Source organism: Mustela erminea, chromosome 15, assembly GCF_009829155.1.
Source record: "Mustela erminea isolate mMusErm1 chromosome 15, mMusErm1.Pri, whole genome shotgun sequence".
Taxonomy (NCBI): domain Eukaryota; kingdom Metazoa; phylum Chordata; class Mammalia; order Carnivora; family Mustelidae; genus Mustela; species Mustela erminea.
Window position 1 is genome coordinate 31618550 of NC_045628.1, and position 15276 is coordinate 31633825.

At 42.3% G+C, this 15276-nt stretch overlaps 1 protein-coding gene across 11 annotated transcripts in view; it reads right to left on the reverse strand.

Moving 5' to 3' along the window:
• Positions 1-15276, reverse strand: part of LMO7 (LIM domain 7) — a 204021-nt gene that overhangs the window by 1616 nt on the left and 187129 nt on the right. For 10 of the 11 annotated variants that reach the window (XM_032314733.1, XM_032314738.1, XM_032314739.1 and 7 more), the window contains 10 exons: positions 14893-14918; positions 14508-14612; positions 13808-13900; positions 13104-13438; positions 12174-12239; positions 9922-9974; positions 7478-7691; positions 3720-4001; positions 1765-1873; positions 528-630 (listed from right to left, as the gene is read on the reverse strand). In XM_032314733.1, the coding sequence (XP_032170624.1) occupies positions 528-630; positions 1765-1873; positions 3720-4001; positions 7478-7691; positions 9922-9974; positions 12174-12239; positions 13104-13438; positions 13808-13900; positions 14508-14612; positions 14893-14918 (1386 nt within the window). The remainder of the gene's footprint in view (positions 1-527; positions 631-1764; positions 1874-3719; positions 4002-7477; positions 7692-9921; positions 9975-12173; positions 12240-13103; positions 13439-13807; positions 13901-14507; positions 14613-14892; positions 14919-15276) is intronic. The other variant, XM_032314731.1, reaches the window with a different exon arrangement.

A 15276-nucleotide genomic window follows, 5' to 3' on the forward strand; every position in this document is an offset into this window, starting at 1 on the left:
ATACTAACACAGGCTTATAAAGTAGCAAAGCACAAGCTGTTCTCCACTCCCTCTGTCAGACCACAGTGTTTCAAGTTGGTCATGTTCTAAATCACAGAAGCAAAGCCCACTGTGAAGCGACAGAAATCTGCTGATAATGAGGGACTGATTCCTAGCCACGAACCAGAGTACAGTCTACACAGAAGGGTCATTTTAAACTGTCTGTTTAAGTTTATTGATAGCCTCACATCATTAGAAGTTCCTCCACACACAGAGCAGATAGCAGAGGAGGCCGTCCTGACTCAGGCACACGTCCCTCTCCAGCCCCTCGGCCCCTCAAGCCTCCCGAGAGTGGCTGGAGTCTGGAGCCCTGACCCATTCACCATACCCACTTTGAAAGGGGGGGGGGTGACACACGAAGCTTCCTAAAGCCTAGAATTCTAAGGCAGGGAGCCGGAGGGGGACACAGTTGCAGGTTCAGGGAAATGCATGGGAGCCCGTGGCCTCCTTAAAAGACAAGAAATTTTCTCCCTGATTTGCTCTCTTACATTTGAATCTGAGATAGCAGTCGTTGCAGTAGAGCTGGTGGTTTCTGATTCGGACTTCAGCTCCTGAAGAGGAGCCTCCGAGGTCACACGAACAGGCCACACACTGAGGGACAAGAAAGAACAACCACAGTCAGTCAGTTTGCGAACTCAGGTGGCACTCCCAGGAGGGGGGAGAAATTGAGCAGAATGCAGCTTCTAAGCTCTTAGATATGTTTCAGCAAAGAAAAAAAAAGAAAGAAAGAAAAGAAAAAAAAAAAAAAAAAAAGAAAAGCCCCAAAGATAATTAGTAGATTAAAATCAAGCCTGCCAGAGGAGACATTAAAGAATTCATAAGTCTAATTTTAAGAGCCAAAATGATCATTCCAAATATACCGAAAGAGTAAAATTGATCTGCTGATTGGCTTGAAAGAACTGAGTCTTCATTTCTTGTGGCAGAATGTGAGAGGGTAAAGCATCACCGGGAAGAACTAGAGAATGAATGAGGAGTGGGGTTCTGGCACTGTCCGCTGAGGTGGGCAATGTCCAGTGGCCCACGGCCCCCGCCTGGTGAGTGTTTGCACACGGCACCTGCACTTCCAGGCTGTGTATTTTGGTTCCACATGCTCAAACACTGGTTATTTGGACTGGTTCTGTTCTGCCCAGGAGCTGCTCAAGGCAGGGATACGCAAGCTTAAACAAGCTGTGCTCTGCAGGACTCCAGAGATAAGAACCAGGGTCTCTTTCTAGCCCAATGCAAGTTCTAGAATCACATAGAGAGGTGTCTCTAAAGACAAAATAAAGTAATTACAGGCTTAGTTCTTTTGTGCAAATCCCATAAGGTGTGGCAGGCTTTGCAATCGTAAAAATGTTTGGCGATGCTCTTCATTACATACTCTCCCAAACAAAGCTACGGTTCCGGACACTCCCAATTGCATGTCCCCATGCCGTTAATAATGCTGGTAAATTATATTTCAAGCAGGCCTATGACAGCGTGTTAAAGAAAGGATTTATAAGCTGTAAATTTTACTCACAGAATCTTAACAGACTGAAGACCAGGAATGCATAGTGTTTCTAGATTTAATTTTTGTGACTAGGTTCAAGATTTGAGAACAGGCAATTTGCGATTCAAAGTGCAGCACAGACCGACAAAATGTAGCACCGAGTTTGTTAGTGGGACATTCACACCCAGCGCGCCAAGAAGCCATGCGCTCTCCAAGCAAAGCTTTGCGGACCTGCAGGCTGTTCATCTTGGTCTCACCTTAAAACAATGCAAATGATAACAAAGACCCAGGGACTCGATGATCATGGCAGCTCCTTTGCCCAGAATGTTATTACAGTAGGAGCACACGCGCTTCCCACTGACTGACCTAGACGCGGAACGAGAATGGAAGGGAGGCTTTCATCGGCGCAAATCAAGGTTACTTAAAATCACACTCTGGCATTGACATTAATTAATAATTACTTAGGGAAGTATAGATCTGTGGGAGGAAAACTATCACCAACCAATCAAAGCATGCTATGTTGTACCTCAAAAGAGCTCTGTGGTGGTTCAGAAACCCTTGACACCTACTCACGTAAATTAACAATTTCAGTGTAATTAGTCCATTCCCTAACTCCTGATGCTATTCTCCTGAGATCACATCTGTATTCAGCACAAGTCTTTCCCTCCTCTAACCAGCCAGTTCGCCTGCCAAAGCCCGGCCCCACTCCTGTCACACCCGTCAGGACGCTAGGACAGCAGCCCCAGCTCCACCCAAAAGGCGCTACGTGCTTCTTCTATCATCCTAACCTTATTTTCCCATCCTCCTCTTCATTCACCTGCTCTTCTAGTGACACAGCAGGACCAGAGCTTTCCTGGGGGTGTCTCTGGCTTCCAGGACGGCCTCTGGGAGAAGAGGACAAGTGGCTGGCAGCTATCATGGACACAAGTATGGAGGGTGTCTACTCTCCTTTGGATGCAAGTCTCTCCTGCAAGTCTTTCCAGGTGGGAAGGTAAAGGTCACTTAGTACCACTGCATCCCACAGTACTGGCACAGGTTAGTGACAGTGAAAGTACAGAACTGCCAAGAGCCTCACACAAGAGGACAACCTCCAAGACAGAGACCTTCCCAGGGCAGAAAAGCCAACAGCCTGTGTCCCATCTGTCCTCCTACGGTGGAGCTCAGTAAGCAAATGCACACTCTCGCCTCAGCCTCCCTCCTCCTGGGGAGCCTTCATCTCTGCCCAATATTTACCACACATTTGCGCCCCTTCTTAGTTCAAATCCCATGATACACATTTTAGAGATCCTGGTACAAGCAACATTCTTTTAGATGGATATGTTTTCCTAACAAAATCCCTTGACAGCTAAAAAAAATTCCAGTACTTATCACTGTGTTTTTACTTTTCAGTATTTCACTTGCAAAATCCCATAAGCCAATAGCAATCCCTTCGGACAAGAGCAGAAACACTGCTGGACATGGCTTCACCAAGCACTGAAAGTCTGTAGAGAAGCTACCCAAACCTCAAACCCCAAAACGTGTTGAAATCTGGGCTTTACTCCACGTCAAAAGACAAGTTGAGTCAAGACCTAGAGCTATAACTCTTCCCCAGTTCCTGCTGCATTTAACCTATAGAACTCAGCTGACGTATTCTGAGCAGAATGTTGGCAAACTAGATAAGAAGCCAGCAACGGTTTTGAAAATCAGATACAAAACAAACAAACAAACAAACAGAAAGAGCAGTATCTAACTACTTAACATTTCTCTAACCAGCTTGTTAAAAGTTCCACGGACAATGGAGCTTGATTATAATGCTTTCCTTTTCGACTCAGTTCCTATAAAACGAGTTTATACTACAGCCTCAATAAAAATCAAACATTTTACAATGCTGCTTTTATTCATAAATTGCAAATGCATTCACAAGCTACTGTGTATTTTTAAGCTTCCACACTGAGAATTATACGAGCATGTCTGCACTGACCACAAGCAAAAGCAAACGAGACAGGGGCAACGAGGTACATGTTTTAAAGGTCTCCCATGGCTTCACGAGACACCTATAAATGCTCTTGGGGTACCATGGAAAACCATCATGAAGGCTTTAATAGAGTTTGGTAAAGGAGCACTGAATTTCATAGATTCCAAAAGGCTTGTTTTTGGTTTTCACTAGAAAATTTGGACAAGACTTTGGGGGAAATTTTAATGAAAAAAATCTCCCTGAGACTAAGGTGCTCACCTGTTGCGTAGCTGGGAGCTCGGTTGCGATGCTGAAGGAGAATGGCTGCGTGGTGTGGGGGAAGGCGCAGTGGTGGTCTTCACAGACCCCGCTGAAGGAGGGGGGATGCTGGAGGATGGGTTGCGCATGTAGGCCCGGTTTGAGGTGGACACCAGCTGAGGTGGGGGCCGACGGAAGTCTTGAACGGAGGAAGAAGCACGGACTCCTGAAGACTGATTGAGCCAAGGGGATGGTTTCCAAGAATCGGATCTTGGGGAATCCAGGTTATCTAGAGATTCACCTCTGAAACATGGAAAGAATTAATTAAGATTATATAATACATTGAGCTAGAATCCATATATCATTAGAGTCCCTAAAACATCCATTTTATGTTTAGTTAAGTAGGTAGTAATCTAACAGTTACATATAAAATTACCTTCAATAACTAACGTTTCTTTTCACCAGAATCACGATGTTTCAATTAATCTTCATTTATGTTTACTTTTTTCACTTGGTGCTTAAAGAAAAAACACCGAAGTGGAAAAGACAATACTAAAAAAAAAAACTTTTTTAAATAAATTACTATAAAGACATACATTCCTTCTTTAAATCTTCAACAGATCAGATACATCAATCTTAATTTTTAAAACCCAACCAAAAAAAAAACAAAAAACCCACCACTTTAGACACTTACATATGTCAGGTATTAGACTAAACACTGTCACAAAATTTTTGACTCATTTAATCTTCACTATAGGCAGGTTTTTTTGGCAGGGGGGTTATCTCACACAAGTTAACTTGCCCATAAGAGAAAGAGCTAGTTAGTGGTAGAACTGGTTTTCAAACCAGTATCTCCCTGATTTCAGAATAATCCAGACCATTCCTACTGTGCAGTCCTCACTCTCATTCCAAACCCTGAATTTAATCAACTGTCTAATGTACATCTCATAGAAGCATTCATCAACCACTCCCCTTGAACTGAATATGCATTTAAAATAGAACTCGGGCACCTGGGTGGCTCAGTTAAGTGGATGACTCTGGGTTTCTGCTTAGGTTGTGATCTCAGGGTCCTGGGATCGAGCCTCGCATCGGGCTCCACACTCAGTGCAGAGTCTGCTTGGGATTCTCTCTCCCTCTCCCTCTCCTCTCTCTCCCTGCTTTCTTCCGTTGTCTCTCTCTCTCTCTCTCTCTCAAACAAATGAAAAAGATGCCCAAAAATCATTGAAAAATAAAATAGAGTTTAGCTCACAAACTGACTTAAATGTAACTTTCAGAAAGTTATATTTAATTGGGGATAATTTCAGATTTAAATATAACTTTCAGAAAATCTCTCTAAGTCAAGTGCTTACATCAATTCTGATCTACAGAGATTGACTCCAAATTATAAATGGTTTATTTCTTACAGGTCAATTTTGTTATTACATTTAAAACTTGATCTTTTATCCCAAGTTTGAAATATGTATTTTTTTTCTTTTTAAAATAACAGAAATACTACCTCATCTTGATGAGAAAGACCCAAACAATATAGAAGGGTATCTGAGGGAAGAATAAAATTTCCCTCCACCTTCACTTATCACAATTTACCTGCCCTAATTCCTGGAGGTGACCACGGTTAACTTCGGGACTTTTTCTGTTTACACACAGATTTTCATACAGAGACCAGCTGACATGAGTAGAGCCACGTCTATATACACCTGTAATGTGTTCATGAGTTTAACACTCTTAAACAAATGGGATTACTCTACAATGCATACTCTGCATAACTCTGTTTCTTCCAGGTACGATGTTATCCTAGAGCTATTTTCATGTCAGTTCATGCGATGGATGGTACTTCAGAGCCCCCCAGGGAATCATCCTCCTGGCATCCCTGCCACTGTGTGGCCCCCTCCCACTGATTCTCTCTTGGCCATGTAACATGTTAGGCCAATGGAACATTAGCAAACATGATACAGATGGAGGTTTGAGAAACACTTGTCCATTAGGGCTTATTCGCCTGCAAGGTTTCCTCTTTGGATCCAGGTGCCATGTCCTGAGGCAGCCCAAGCAGCTGTGTGGAGAGGCCGTGAGGAAGCAGAAGCTCCCGGCCAACAGCCCCTGATGAGCTTTCAGGGCAGCGTCAGCATCAGGGGTTCAGCAATTTATGGCTCACCGTCAGGAAATGTACAAATCATGAGCTAAGGGCATTTTTAATTTTCAAACGGTCATAAAAACAATAACAAAGAATATGTGATAGAGACTGACATGGCCTACGAAGCCAAAATTATTTACTATCTGGTCCTTCATTCCCCCCAAAATTTTGTCAACCCCAGTTCAAAAGGACTATAACTGTCCAAGGGACCCCACCAACATCATCCAAAGAGCTGTCCAGTCAATTTTGATACAAATCGTGATAAGGCAAAATACGAATACAACGATAAAAGAAAGAGGCATTGCCGTATCGTCCACCACCTCAAAACTTAGTGGGTTGATCCGTGTGCTGCTCTTTATTAGGCAAGTGCTAAGTACTCGTATTAATAGATACTCTGCTTCTTTTCTTTTTTGCTGTTGCCAATAATATTTAAGCATATATCCTTTGACATATCTCTGCATACTTATCCAAATCCATTCAGAATATAAAGTGTCCGGAACTAAACTGCTCACAGGGTATGGACATAAAAACTTTTGCTTAGTAAACGCCGAAAAACTTTCCACTCAACTGGGGACAAGAACTCCTGTTTCCTTATACCACTGTCAATACTGGATTGAGTTAGTCAATCATTTAAATCTACAAATCTCATAACGAGACATGGGATTGTTGTTTTAGGAGAAGTGCTGATCTTTTTTTTTTTTTTTAAGATTTTATTTATTTATTTGACAGAGAGAGAGAGATTACAAGTAGGCAGAGAGAGGAGAAAGCAGGTTCTCCGTGGAGCAGAGAGCCCGATTCAGGACTCAATCCCAGGACCCTGGGACCATGACCTGAGCCAAAGGCAGAGGCTTTAACCCACTGAGCCACCCAGGCGCCCCAGAAGTGCTGATCTTTTAAATGTTTACTGACTTAGTTTCTTTTTCTGTAAAGTCTTCTGCTTATATCACCTATCTATGTTTCTATAAAGTCATCACACTTTATTTACTGATTTACAAAAGTTACTTGTACATTAGCCCTTTTGAACATGTTATAGATTTTCCTCAGTTTGTCACTCCTGAAAATACTAAATAAAAGTAGCTTTAGTACTCATTTACCCAAGATACATCTTTTAGAATATTCGTCTTCTCATCTCTAATTAATTTATATCTATATATTTTTCTTGAAGTTACAAAAATTGGGTTTCGTACTTTATGAACACTATTATCTTGAATCCAATCAAACCATTATCTCATTATAAATAAAAAGAGGCTTAATTTTATTTTTCAAGGAAGGACATTCAAGTGCTTGAACCATACGTCAGAGTTCCACATTCCACTCTGCAACCTATGGCCATGTGGTTTTGTCCAAGTGTATTCTGGACCTGAGCCACTATTTCTCCATATGGAAAAAGAGCATCACTACCCCTGCCTCCAAACATTGTCCCCAGAGCAAGTCAGATGATGGAGACAAGTAACATGCATATCGTGGGGCACTTGATACGCACTGGGTAACATATGCCTGATGACATTCACTGTACTTTCCCCTCTCCGCTCCACCTCAGATAAGACAAGAAATTATGACATCTCTCCTGTCCAGGGTAACCAGCATGTCTAGAAATTAAACATCTGCTTCAGAGCACAGAAGAGGAAATAATTTCTAAAACGTCCCGCACCTTCTCATAATCCCAGGCAGACAAATCGGCTCTTTATTTACGCTGGAACTGCGCTGTCGGATCCAGCTGCTGTCATTGAGAAGAGATGTTCTCTTCCTCATTTCTTGAAGAATTTGTTGTCTCTCTAACTCTGCTTCCGATGGGCCTTGTTCCTTCTTGGAACTCCTCTGTGATGAGCTAGTGCTCCCAATTTGGTCTAAATATTTATTGCCTCCTAAATTAAAAACACATCAGAAGCTGTAGGATTAGCACGTTATTAAAGGCGGGTGGGGAGGGAAGGAATGTGGTTACATCTCCAAATACAATGTAGCAAAAGACGTGACATTGTACACATATGCTAACATCAGTTCTCAATGAGACTGCTGCATGGGAACATAAAAGTAAAGTCTGCTATTCCTGGAAATGCCAGTACCACACCCAGAGGCACGCCACAGAACATGCTCGGGAAGACTTACGGAGGCCGCCCAAAAAGGAAACAACCAGCACTGACTTCAGCGCTATCAAGTTACAAAGTGCTCGTCTAGATATCGTTTCTCTTCCACTTGTCCCTTCCTTCCAAAATTAAATCAATCAAACACACACTCATCGAAAACTTGCTGTGACAATGTGTTCAAAAACCTACACTCCCCTTGGGGAGAGCAAGACATTTATGCCTGCATCTCCTGCCAACTCGAGTCTTCATGGTATAAGTTCTAGAATAAGTGATGACCGAATTGTAGGAATCAGATCACACTCAATCACTGAAATAGCTTTTGTGAAACTGAAAAATATCCAAGTAACCCACATGTTAACCAAGGACTATTATCAAGCTTGTTGGTCCTTTCAGAAACTGACGAAGCTATAATTCGGATGTTGAATACATGCATGACAATTCAGTTAGGTTTTATCCTGAAGGCTTTGTCTCATTGGATTTGCGATTAATTTTTGGTTTGGGTAAGATTTCCATAATGTTGAGGTCTCTTCACCTTCGATTTGGATTAGAGAATTCCATCTAAGGATTTGTTTCCTTTCACTCTCCAAATTTACCACTATTGCTCGTTTTTCAAAATTCACGGTGCATCTCTGCCTTAGTTCATCTTCCAGCAAGCAGTCAACAAGGCCAGCATTTTCTCACGCCCACCCATATTTACCTGTGTGGGTGCCCACAGCTTATCAATTTGGTCATATTTTAAATGAAACACTTTCTACTTTAAAAGTGACTTATTGCCATAACCAAGTTTTTCAATAACATATTTCTTAAGTTCACTGCCTTCTATCCAAGAGCTTAGGGTTAGTAGAGGGAAGAAAACACATACAGAGGATTGTAGAACTTAAAAGTTTGCTTTTAATGGTGGCTAGAGGCAAATTCACAGGGAAAAGAAACCCAGAAATTCAAACAAGTGAGACCAGAGCAACCAGATCCGAAAGCATCTCAATTGCCAACTGCAAAAGAGAAAGTTCTCGTTTTAGATAAGGGTCCCTAAAAGGAAAAAGAGCAGAAGAGCTGGAAATTTAAACTAGGACCAGATAATAGAAACCCCTAAGAGTTAAAGAGGAATGATCAAAGAACCTACTAGAAACTAAATTTTACAAGCTTTAACCAGAGGTTACACACTAGCTGCTACCTGACCATTTAGGCCTGCAGATGTGTGGTTTGGCTCACAGAGGGCTTTAAATTTTATTTATCCTTGTCAGCACTTCAAAGATAACATGAAAATCCACATTGTTTTTAACTTCTCTTTGACCCCAGAAACACTGGGCTTGCATTCTCCACATGGCAGGGGCAAGCTTGCATTCTCCCATGTGGCTCTCCGCTCTGTGGGCACGTCTACCCAATTCACCCCAATCCTCACCTGGACCTTCATTCATTTATATAACTGACCAGCAAGCACCCTGCTTTGCCCAAAACCTCATATGCAAACCCTGCTTAAAATGATGCTTTTTGCTTCGTGGTTTTTTTCCTCCTTAGTTACATAATTTCAGATACATGCATTCCTATGAATACACTTTATACTAACAATATCAGGTTCCTAACCATTTTTGCCAGGTTAGCAAAATCATTATCATTTTGGACTTTTGGACATCTTGACACTTAAATGTATAATTTCAAGTTTATAAACAACTTTTAAGTCCCGTGGTATTCTGCAGAAAACTTTTCTGTCCCATTTCCTTGGCTGCAAGATAAGATCTATACAAAACTATCAGTAACACTGAAAAATCTCAAAATGTTTCATTAGCTATTTAAAACCATTTTACTATCCCAGTACTCCCTCTATTATAAAGTAAAGCCAAAATAAGCATAATATAGCTTTGTTTTTATACACAAATGTTAAAAAGACCTGGTATTTTAATTACATAATCTTAATGAATCTGAACTATATTGACTTTAAAAATACTGATCGTAGCCTGCGAGAGCATAAGCAAACAACTATGCTGAAGAATTTGGGGGAAAAATTCACATTTACCATTTTTATTTGTAGGGTAATCATCCAGCTCAGTTGTGGATCTGGATTTGTTCCTACAACACAAAACACAACATATTATAGACATCTCCTTAAAACATCGTTTTGTTTTTTTTTTTAAGATTTTATGTATTTATTTATTTGACGAGAGAGGCACAGTGAGAGAGGGAACACAAGCAGGGGGTATGGGAGAGGGAGAAGCAGGCTTCCCACCGAGCAGGGAGCCTGATGCAGGGCTCCATCCCAGGATCCTGGGATCATGACCTGCGCCAAAGGCAGATGCTTAATGACTAAACCACCCGGGTACCCTAAGAACATATTTTTTACATGTATGATGTAAGAATACCAAAAAGATTGCTTTAAAAAGCAGTTGATTTATTTCCTATATCTGTGGCAAGCTACATTTACCTTCTTAATAAGGAATTTTTCATGTTGTACAAGGTAGATGTCTTTAAATAAGAGAAGAGCATGGGAAGAACAAGTGAAGACCCTCTCCAGTTTGTAGGATGATTAAGCCTATGATTTTTAACCAATTTGTATACTTTGATTCCCTCCAGATCTCAATCACATAGGCTGTACCAAGCATCTGTCATCAGATCACCTAATATCATATTATCTCTTCCTTCAAGGTGCCCAAAGGCCGAGAACTCAACTTTTTGGGCACTTCTTCCAAAACAGCCACTGACCAAATGCTACCTTGGCTATGTCAAGAGGCATGGGCAACCTCTAGAGATGCCGGGTTTTGTAATGAGAACATTGAAGTTTCTGAATCAGTCTAGGCAGGTCTCACTACTAAGCACTATAACTTCGAACAATAGTGGTGATAATGAATAATGTACATTATCATATCTATACATTACACACTTACATATATATAACACATATGTATATACATACATCATATAATAAAGTATAATTCGTAATAAAGTAATCACGATTGGTGGCAACTTTCATGAATGGTTTTACTTGCATTAACAGAGAAAATGATTTTTATTACAAAATGTCCAGCCATACCCCTTAACACCTCAAAGGCCTGTTCTACCACAATAGCCTAGCAGCATTCTATATTTTCCAGGATTTGTTACATTTTCCACTGCAGTGTAATTATTTTCTCCAGGTTATAAGCTACATTTACAAATACTATTTAAATATATATATAAATGCATATTTGTAACAAGGCAGATACACAGTTTTAATGATCCACAGTTACCCAGAAATCTTCAATATAAATAAAAGCATCCATCACTAAAATTTTTTTTAGCTTCATGTCATCCCATTACTATCTATATATTAATTTTCCCTACTAGGAGTCCCACTCAGTCAGCCTGATTGCCCGTAGAGACGAGTCTTTCCATATCCCAAGGTGAACTTTCTGAGAAAGAAATGTCAGCTCTGAAAACACAAATTAATGGTCATATACTGGGTATTTATAGACAGAGTCTGTTCAGAAGTCCTTAGTGATTTCAAAACTGCAAAGTATTTAAAAAATTACTTTAAAACATTAAATTTATGTCTCAGGAAATTTTAAGATAGAGCTAACATGTACTGGAATTGACCAGTACTTCTCAACAGACTAAGAGAAGGCCACAATTCTCATTTCAGATGTCCACATGTAACTTCATTTGGGGCAAGCTGATGCCATTGCTTACAACCTCTTTAAAATAAAAACTAAGGCAGTTGCACAAAATGAACACAATTCTACCCTCTGTCCATTCCCCTTGCATTGTGGCTCCTCCCTTGAAAAGGTAAAATTTTTCTTTGTTCTGTGAACTTCGGCTGGCCTGTAACAGAATGTGACAGAAGCATGGTGGGCCAGTTCAGAATGTAGACCGCAAGGCGCCTTGCTTCCTCTCCTTAGTTCTGTCTTCTCTGCTCAGCCCCCATGTACAAGAGACTGCCCTGGCTCGCTGGATCTTGAAAGCACACGGCCTAATTGTTCTCACTGCTCCAGCTTACAGCCAACTCCCAAAGCAGAGCTGCCTAGTAACCTAGTAGATGTGTGAGGGGCCCGACCAACTAGAAGAACTGCCAATTAGGATCAGCCCAAAATACTTGCCCACCAAATCATGTGAAATCACTAAGTTGAGGGGTAGCTGGTTACACAGCAAACGCGAGTCCATACAAAGGTCAACCAGCAAGATCTCTTTATATCCCACAAAAGATCAAGAGCCGAAATACTTCTAAAATACATCTAGGTGAGCCCTCCAATGTTCATCTATTATTCCAATGAAATTACAACAAAATGTCCCACATACCTGTCACTAGGAAGCAACCCTGAAGATTTTTCCTCTCCCTTTGGTATGTCATAGGAATCAACAGGTCTAAAAGACAGAAAGAAGTAAATGAAATTGTGAAAGAAGAGTTTATGGTCAACATAGTGGACTTTAACACTCTTCCTGAGTTAGAGAAATTGACATCAGAAAAGGGTTATTTTAGTCTCTTCATGAGATGGTCTCTGGGTTGAAAACAAAATATACAGAAGCAGTTTGATCAATCACTGCAGAAAGAAGACCCACTGATACCAACAGACATTTGCAATTCACTCATCCTACAAATGTAGAGGGAGTGCCTGCTACTGCTCTAGGGCTGGGCTACCGAAGCAAACAAAACAAAAAGAGTATTAAATGTCATTCTTACATTTCAGGGTTCCCGATAAATACGGAATATAAAACATGGTAAGGCATGTGGGAGGCGGTGTGGGGAAAGGACACATGTTTTAGACGAAGTATCCTGGAAAGTCTGAGAAGGGGACGTATGAACAGAGACTCAAAGAAGATGAGAAGACGAGGAAAGAGGGGAGGGAAGGCCTCTCTGCAAGGACAGGGACTAAAAACTGCCAGCGTTCAGGAGCAGGATGCATTGGACATTTTCAAGCAGGAAACAGGAGACCCGTGTGGCTGGAACAGACGGAGGGAGGGAGGAGCAGCGGGAAGCCAGGTAAGACCACGGGGTCAGATCCAGCTCGTGTGCGCCTCCGAGGTCACCGCGAGGACCCGGGCGGTACTCGAACGTGACAGGAAGCCGTCTGAGCAGCTGTAAGGCGATAGCACCTGCTCTACAATGTAACGCTTGTGTAGCAAATGGATGGTAGGGACCCACCAGGAGCCTCTGAAGGTGGGGGAATGGGCGGAGTGAAGCGGAGCCAACGTGAACACATCGCAGTGTGCTCCGGCGGCAGCACCAACCTTCTGTACTGGTATATCTTGACTGACGTCTCTCTCTCTCTCTCTGCCGGGCGGGCCTGCTCCTGGGCCGCCTCCCGCCGCCTCTGCTCCTGCTCTTGCTGACACTGTTGCTCCCTCAGTTGCCTCTCTTCCTCAAGTGCCAGGCGCTCCTGCAGCTTCTTCCTTTGGTCCTCCTCTGCGTCGTCCTTGGGCGGCTCTCTTGTCTCCTCGTCCCCTGCTCGGCTTCCTTCCTGGTCCGACGACTTGGACCCCTCACCCCAGGAGGCGCCCCAGGCGGCTGCGGCGGGCTCCCGCGTGGGCAGAGAAATGCTGTTTGAGCTCAGGACCATCCGCTCCTGTGTGACCAGGGGGAAAGAGAAGCCCGTCTGAATCTGTGCATCGTCACAATTTCATTTACTCATGTTCTGTTGGAGAGTTGGCCAGGGGTTCCTTTTATCGCTACCAAAGCCACACATGGGGGAAATACAAGCGCGAGGGAGAAAGACGCACTTAGGGTTCGTTAATAGAACCATTTGATGATACAGTAAAGAAACTAAGAAAAAGGCTGCAACATCAGAGCAAAATTCCGACAGATCAGAGCTCGTTGTGTTTTTCAAAGAGCTTATGTAAGTAAATATGTGGCAAAAGCAGGTGAAACAGAGGATCTTCCATTCCCCAGATAATTTCACTGAGACAGAGAAGAACACAGCACGTTCCAACACTACCTCATTCAAGTACTTGTAATTCTCTCTCTCAGCTTCCTGCTTAGCCCTTTGCCACTCTTCCCTGAGTTTCTCCTGCTCACGTTGATATTTTTCCTATAAGGAGAGATGGCATATTAGTTAATTAGTTAATTAACAGATTAATGATGTTACACGGAATCTCTTTCACCAGCTTCTTTGCTAGCTCTACCCTTCACCTCAATCTTCAAAGATGGTGATATTATTTTCACCAATTGGACTTTCATCCCTAAAGTATGAAATAGCTTATATCGAATTAAATGGTGGTCTCGGGAAAGGGGAGACACTCAGAATTGAACCTGTAGCCACTCTTTACCACAGTTGTAATTGAGTGAAGCCCCTGGGTAACTGCTAGGGGGACTGAATTTCCCTGCAGTGGAGTGGGCACACACACAGCTTAGCGGGTGCAAGGCCTTACAATCCACACACCTGTCACACATAAGAAAATCCAGTAAACCATAGCGCCATGTTCTAAAAAATATACAGGGTAAATAATTGTTTTAAAAGGAGGACTCGGAAAGCTTCAAAATAGAAATGAAACGAATGCAAGATGTGCCGCCTCGCAAAAGATTTGTTAATTATGAGGTTATTAGCTTCTGATTTTTTAGTTTGCTTCCTGGTGCCGGTTGACACGGAGCAGGGAAAGCCAGCGGAACGCCTGTGGGCCCACACCACTCCGCTCTACCTGCAGCAGGCGGTCCTGCTCCTTCTGCCACCTCTCCTGCCGCTTCCGCTCCTCCTCCTGATCCCACGCCCAGCGGCTCGGGGCACTGAGGGTCGGAACCGGAAGCTAGCCAGTTAGAAGAGAAGACGTGCAAACAGAGGAAGAACATATTACTTCATTCAGTCATCTACCAAAGCACTCCAGCTTTTATGAATGATTCATCCCACCCTTTGCCTAAGCGGTACCAGAGGAGGTTTGGCTTTCCGTTTCAAAGTGGGTCTTTTCAACCTGGAAAGACTACCCCTTGATAAATTCTTATGCAACTGAAAAGAAGCAATGCTAGTATGTGCTAATTCAGTCGCCAAAGTCACCTTACTTGTTCTAAAAACAAATGAATGCTACTTACATCAGGAACCACAGAATCCGAGCTTCCTGTGTTGCAGCGTGTTGGAAAGGAAGAAAAAAATATATAAGTCTTTTCATTTCTATGAAATAATTTTTTACAGAGTCATATTAGCTGTTTCTATGCCAGGATACTAAGTGAGATCAGTGATTTTTTTTTTTTAAACTGCAGTAGAATCTCAGTTTTCCACTTCAATTCCATCTGTTTGTTACTCTTCTTCCAAAGTCAAAGTCATTTAAAACAAAGAGAGAGAAAGTATGGGTGCCAAAGATATCCCTTAGCCCTTGGTACTCGAGCTGGATGGCTAGTGTCTTCTGAAGAGGTTTCAGGGTTCTTTTATGAATACACCAGGTAGTATGTCACAGCTGAGCACAACAAGGAGAGAAA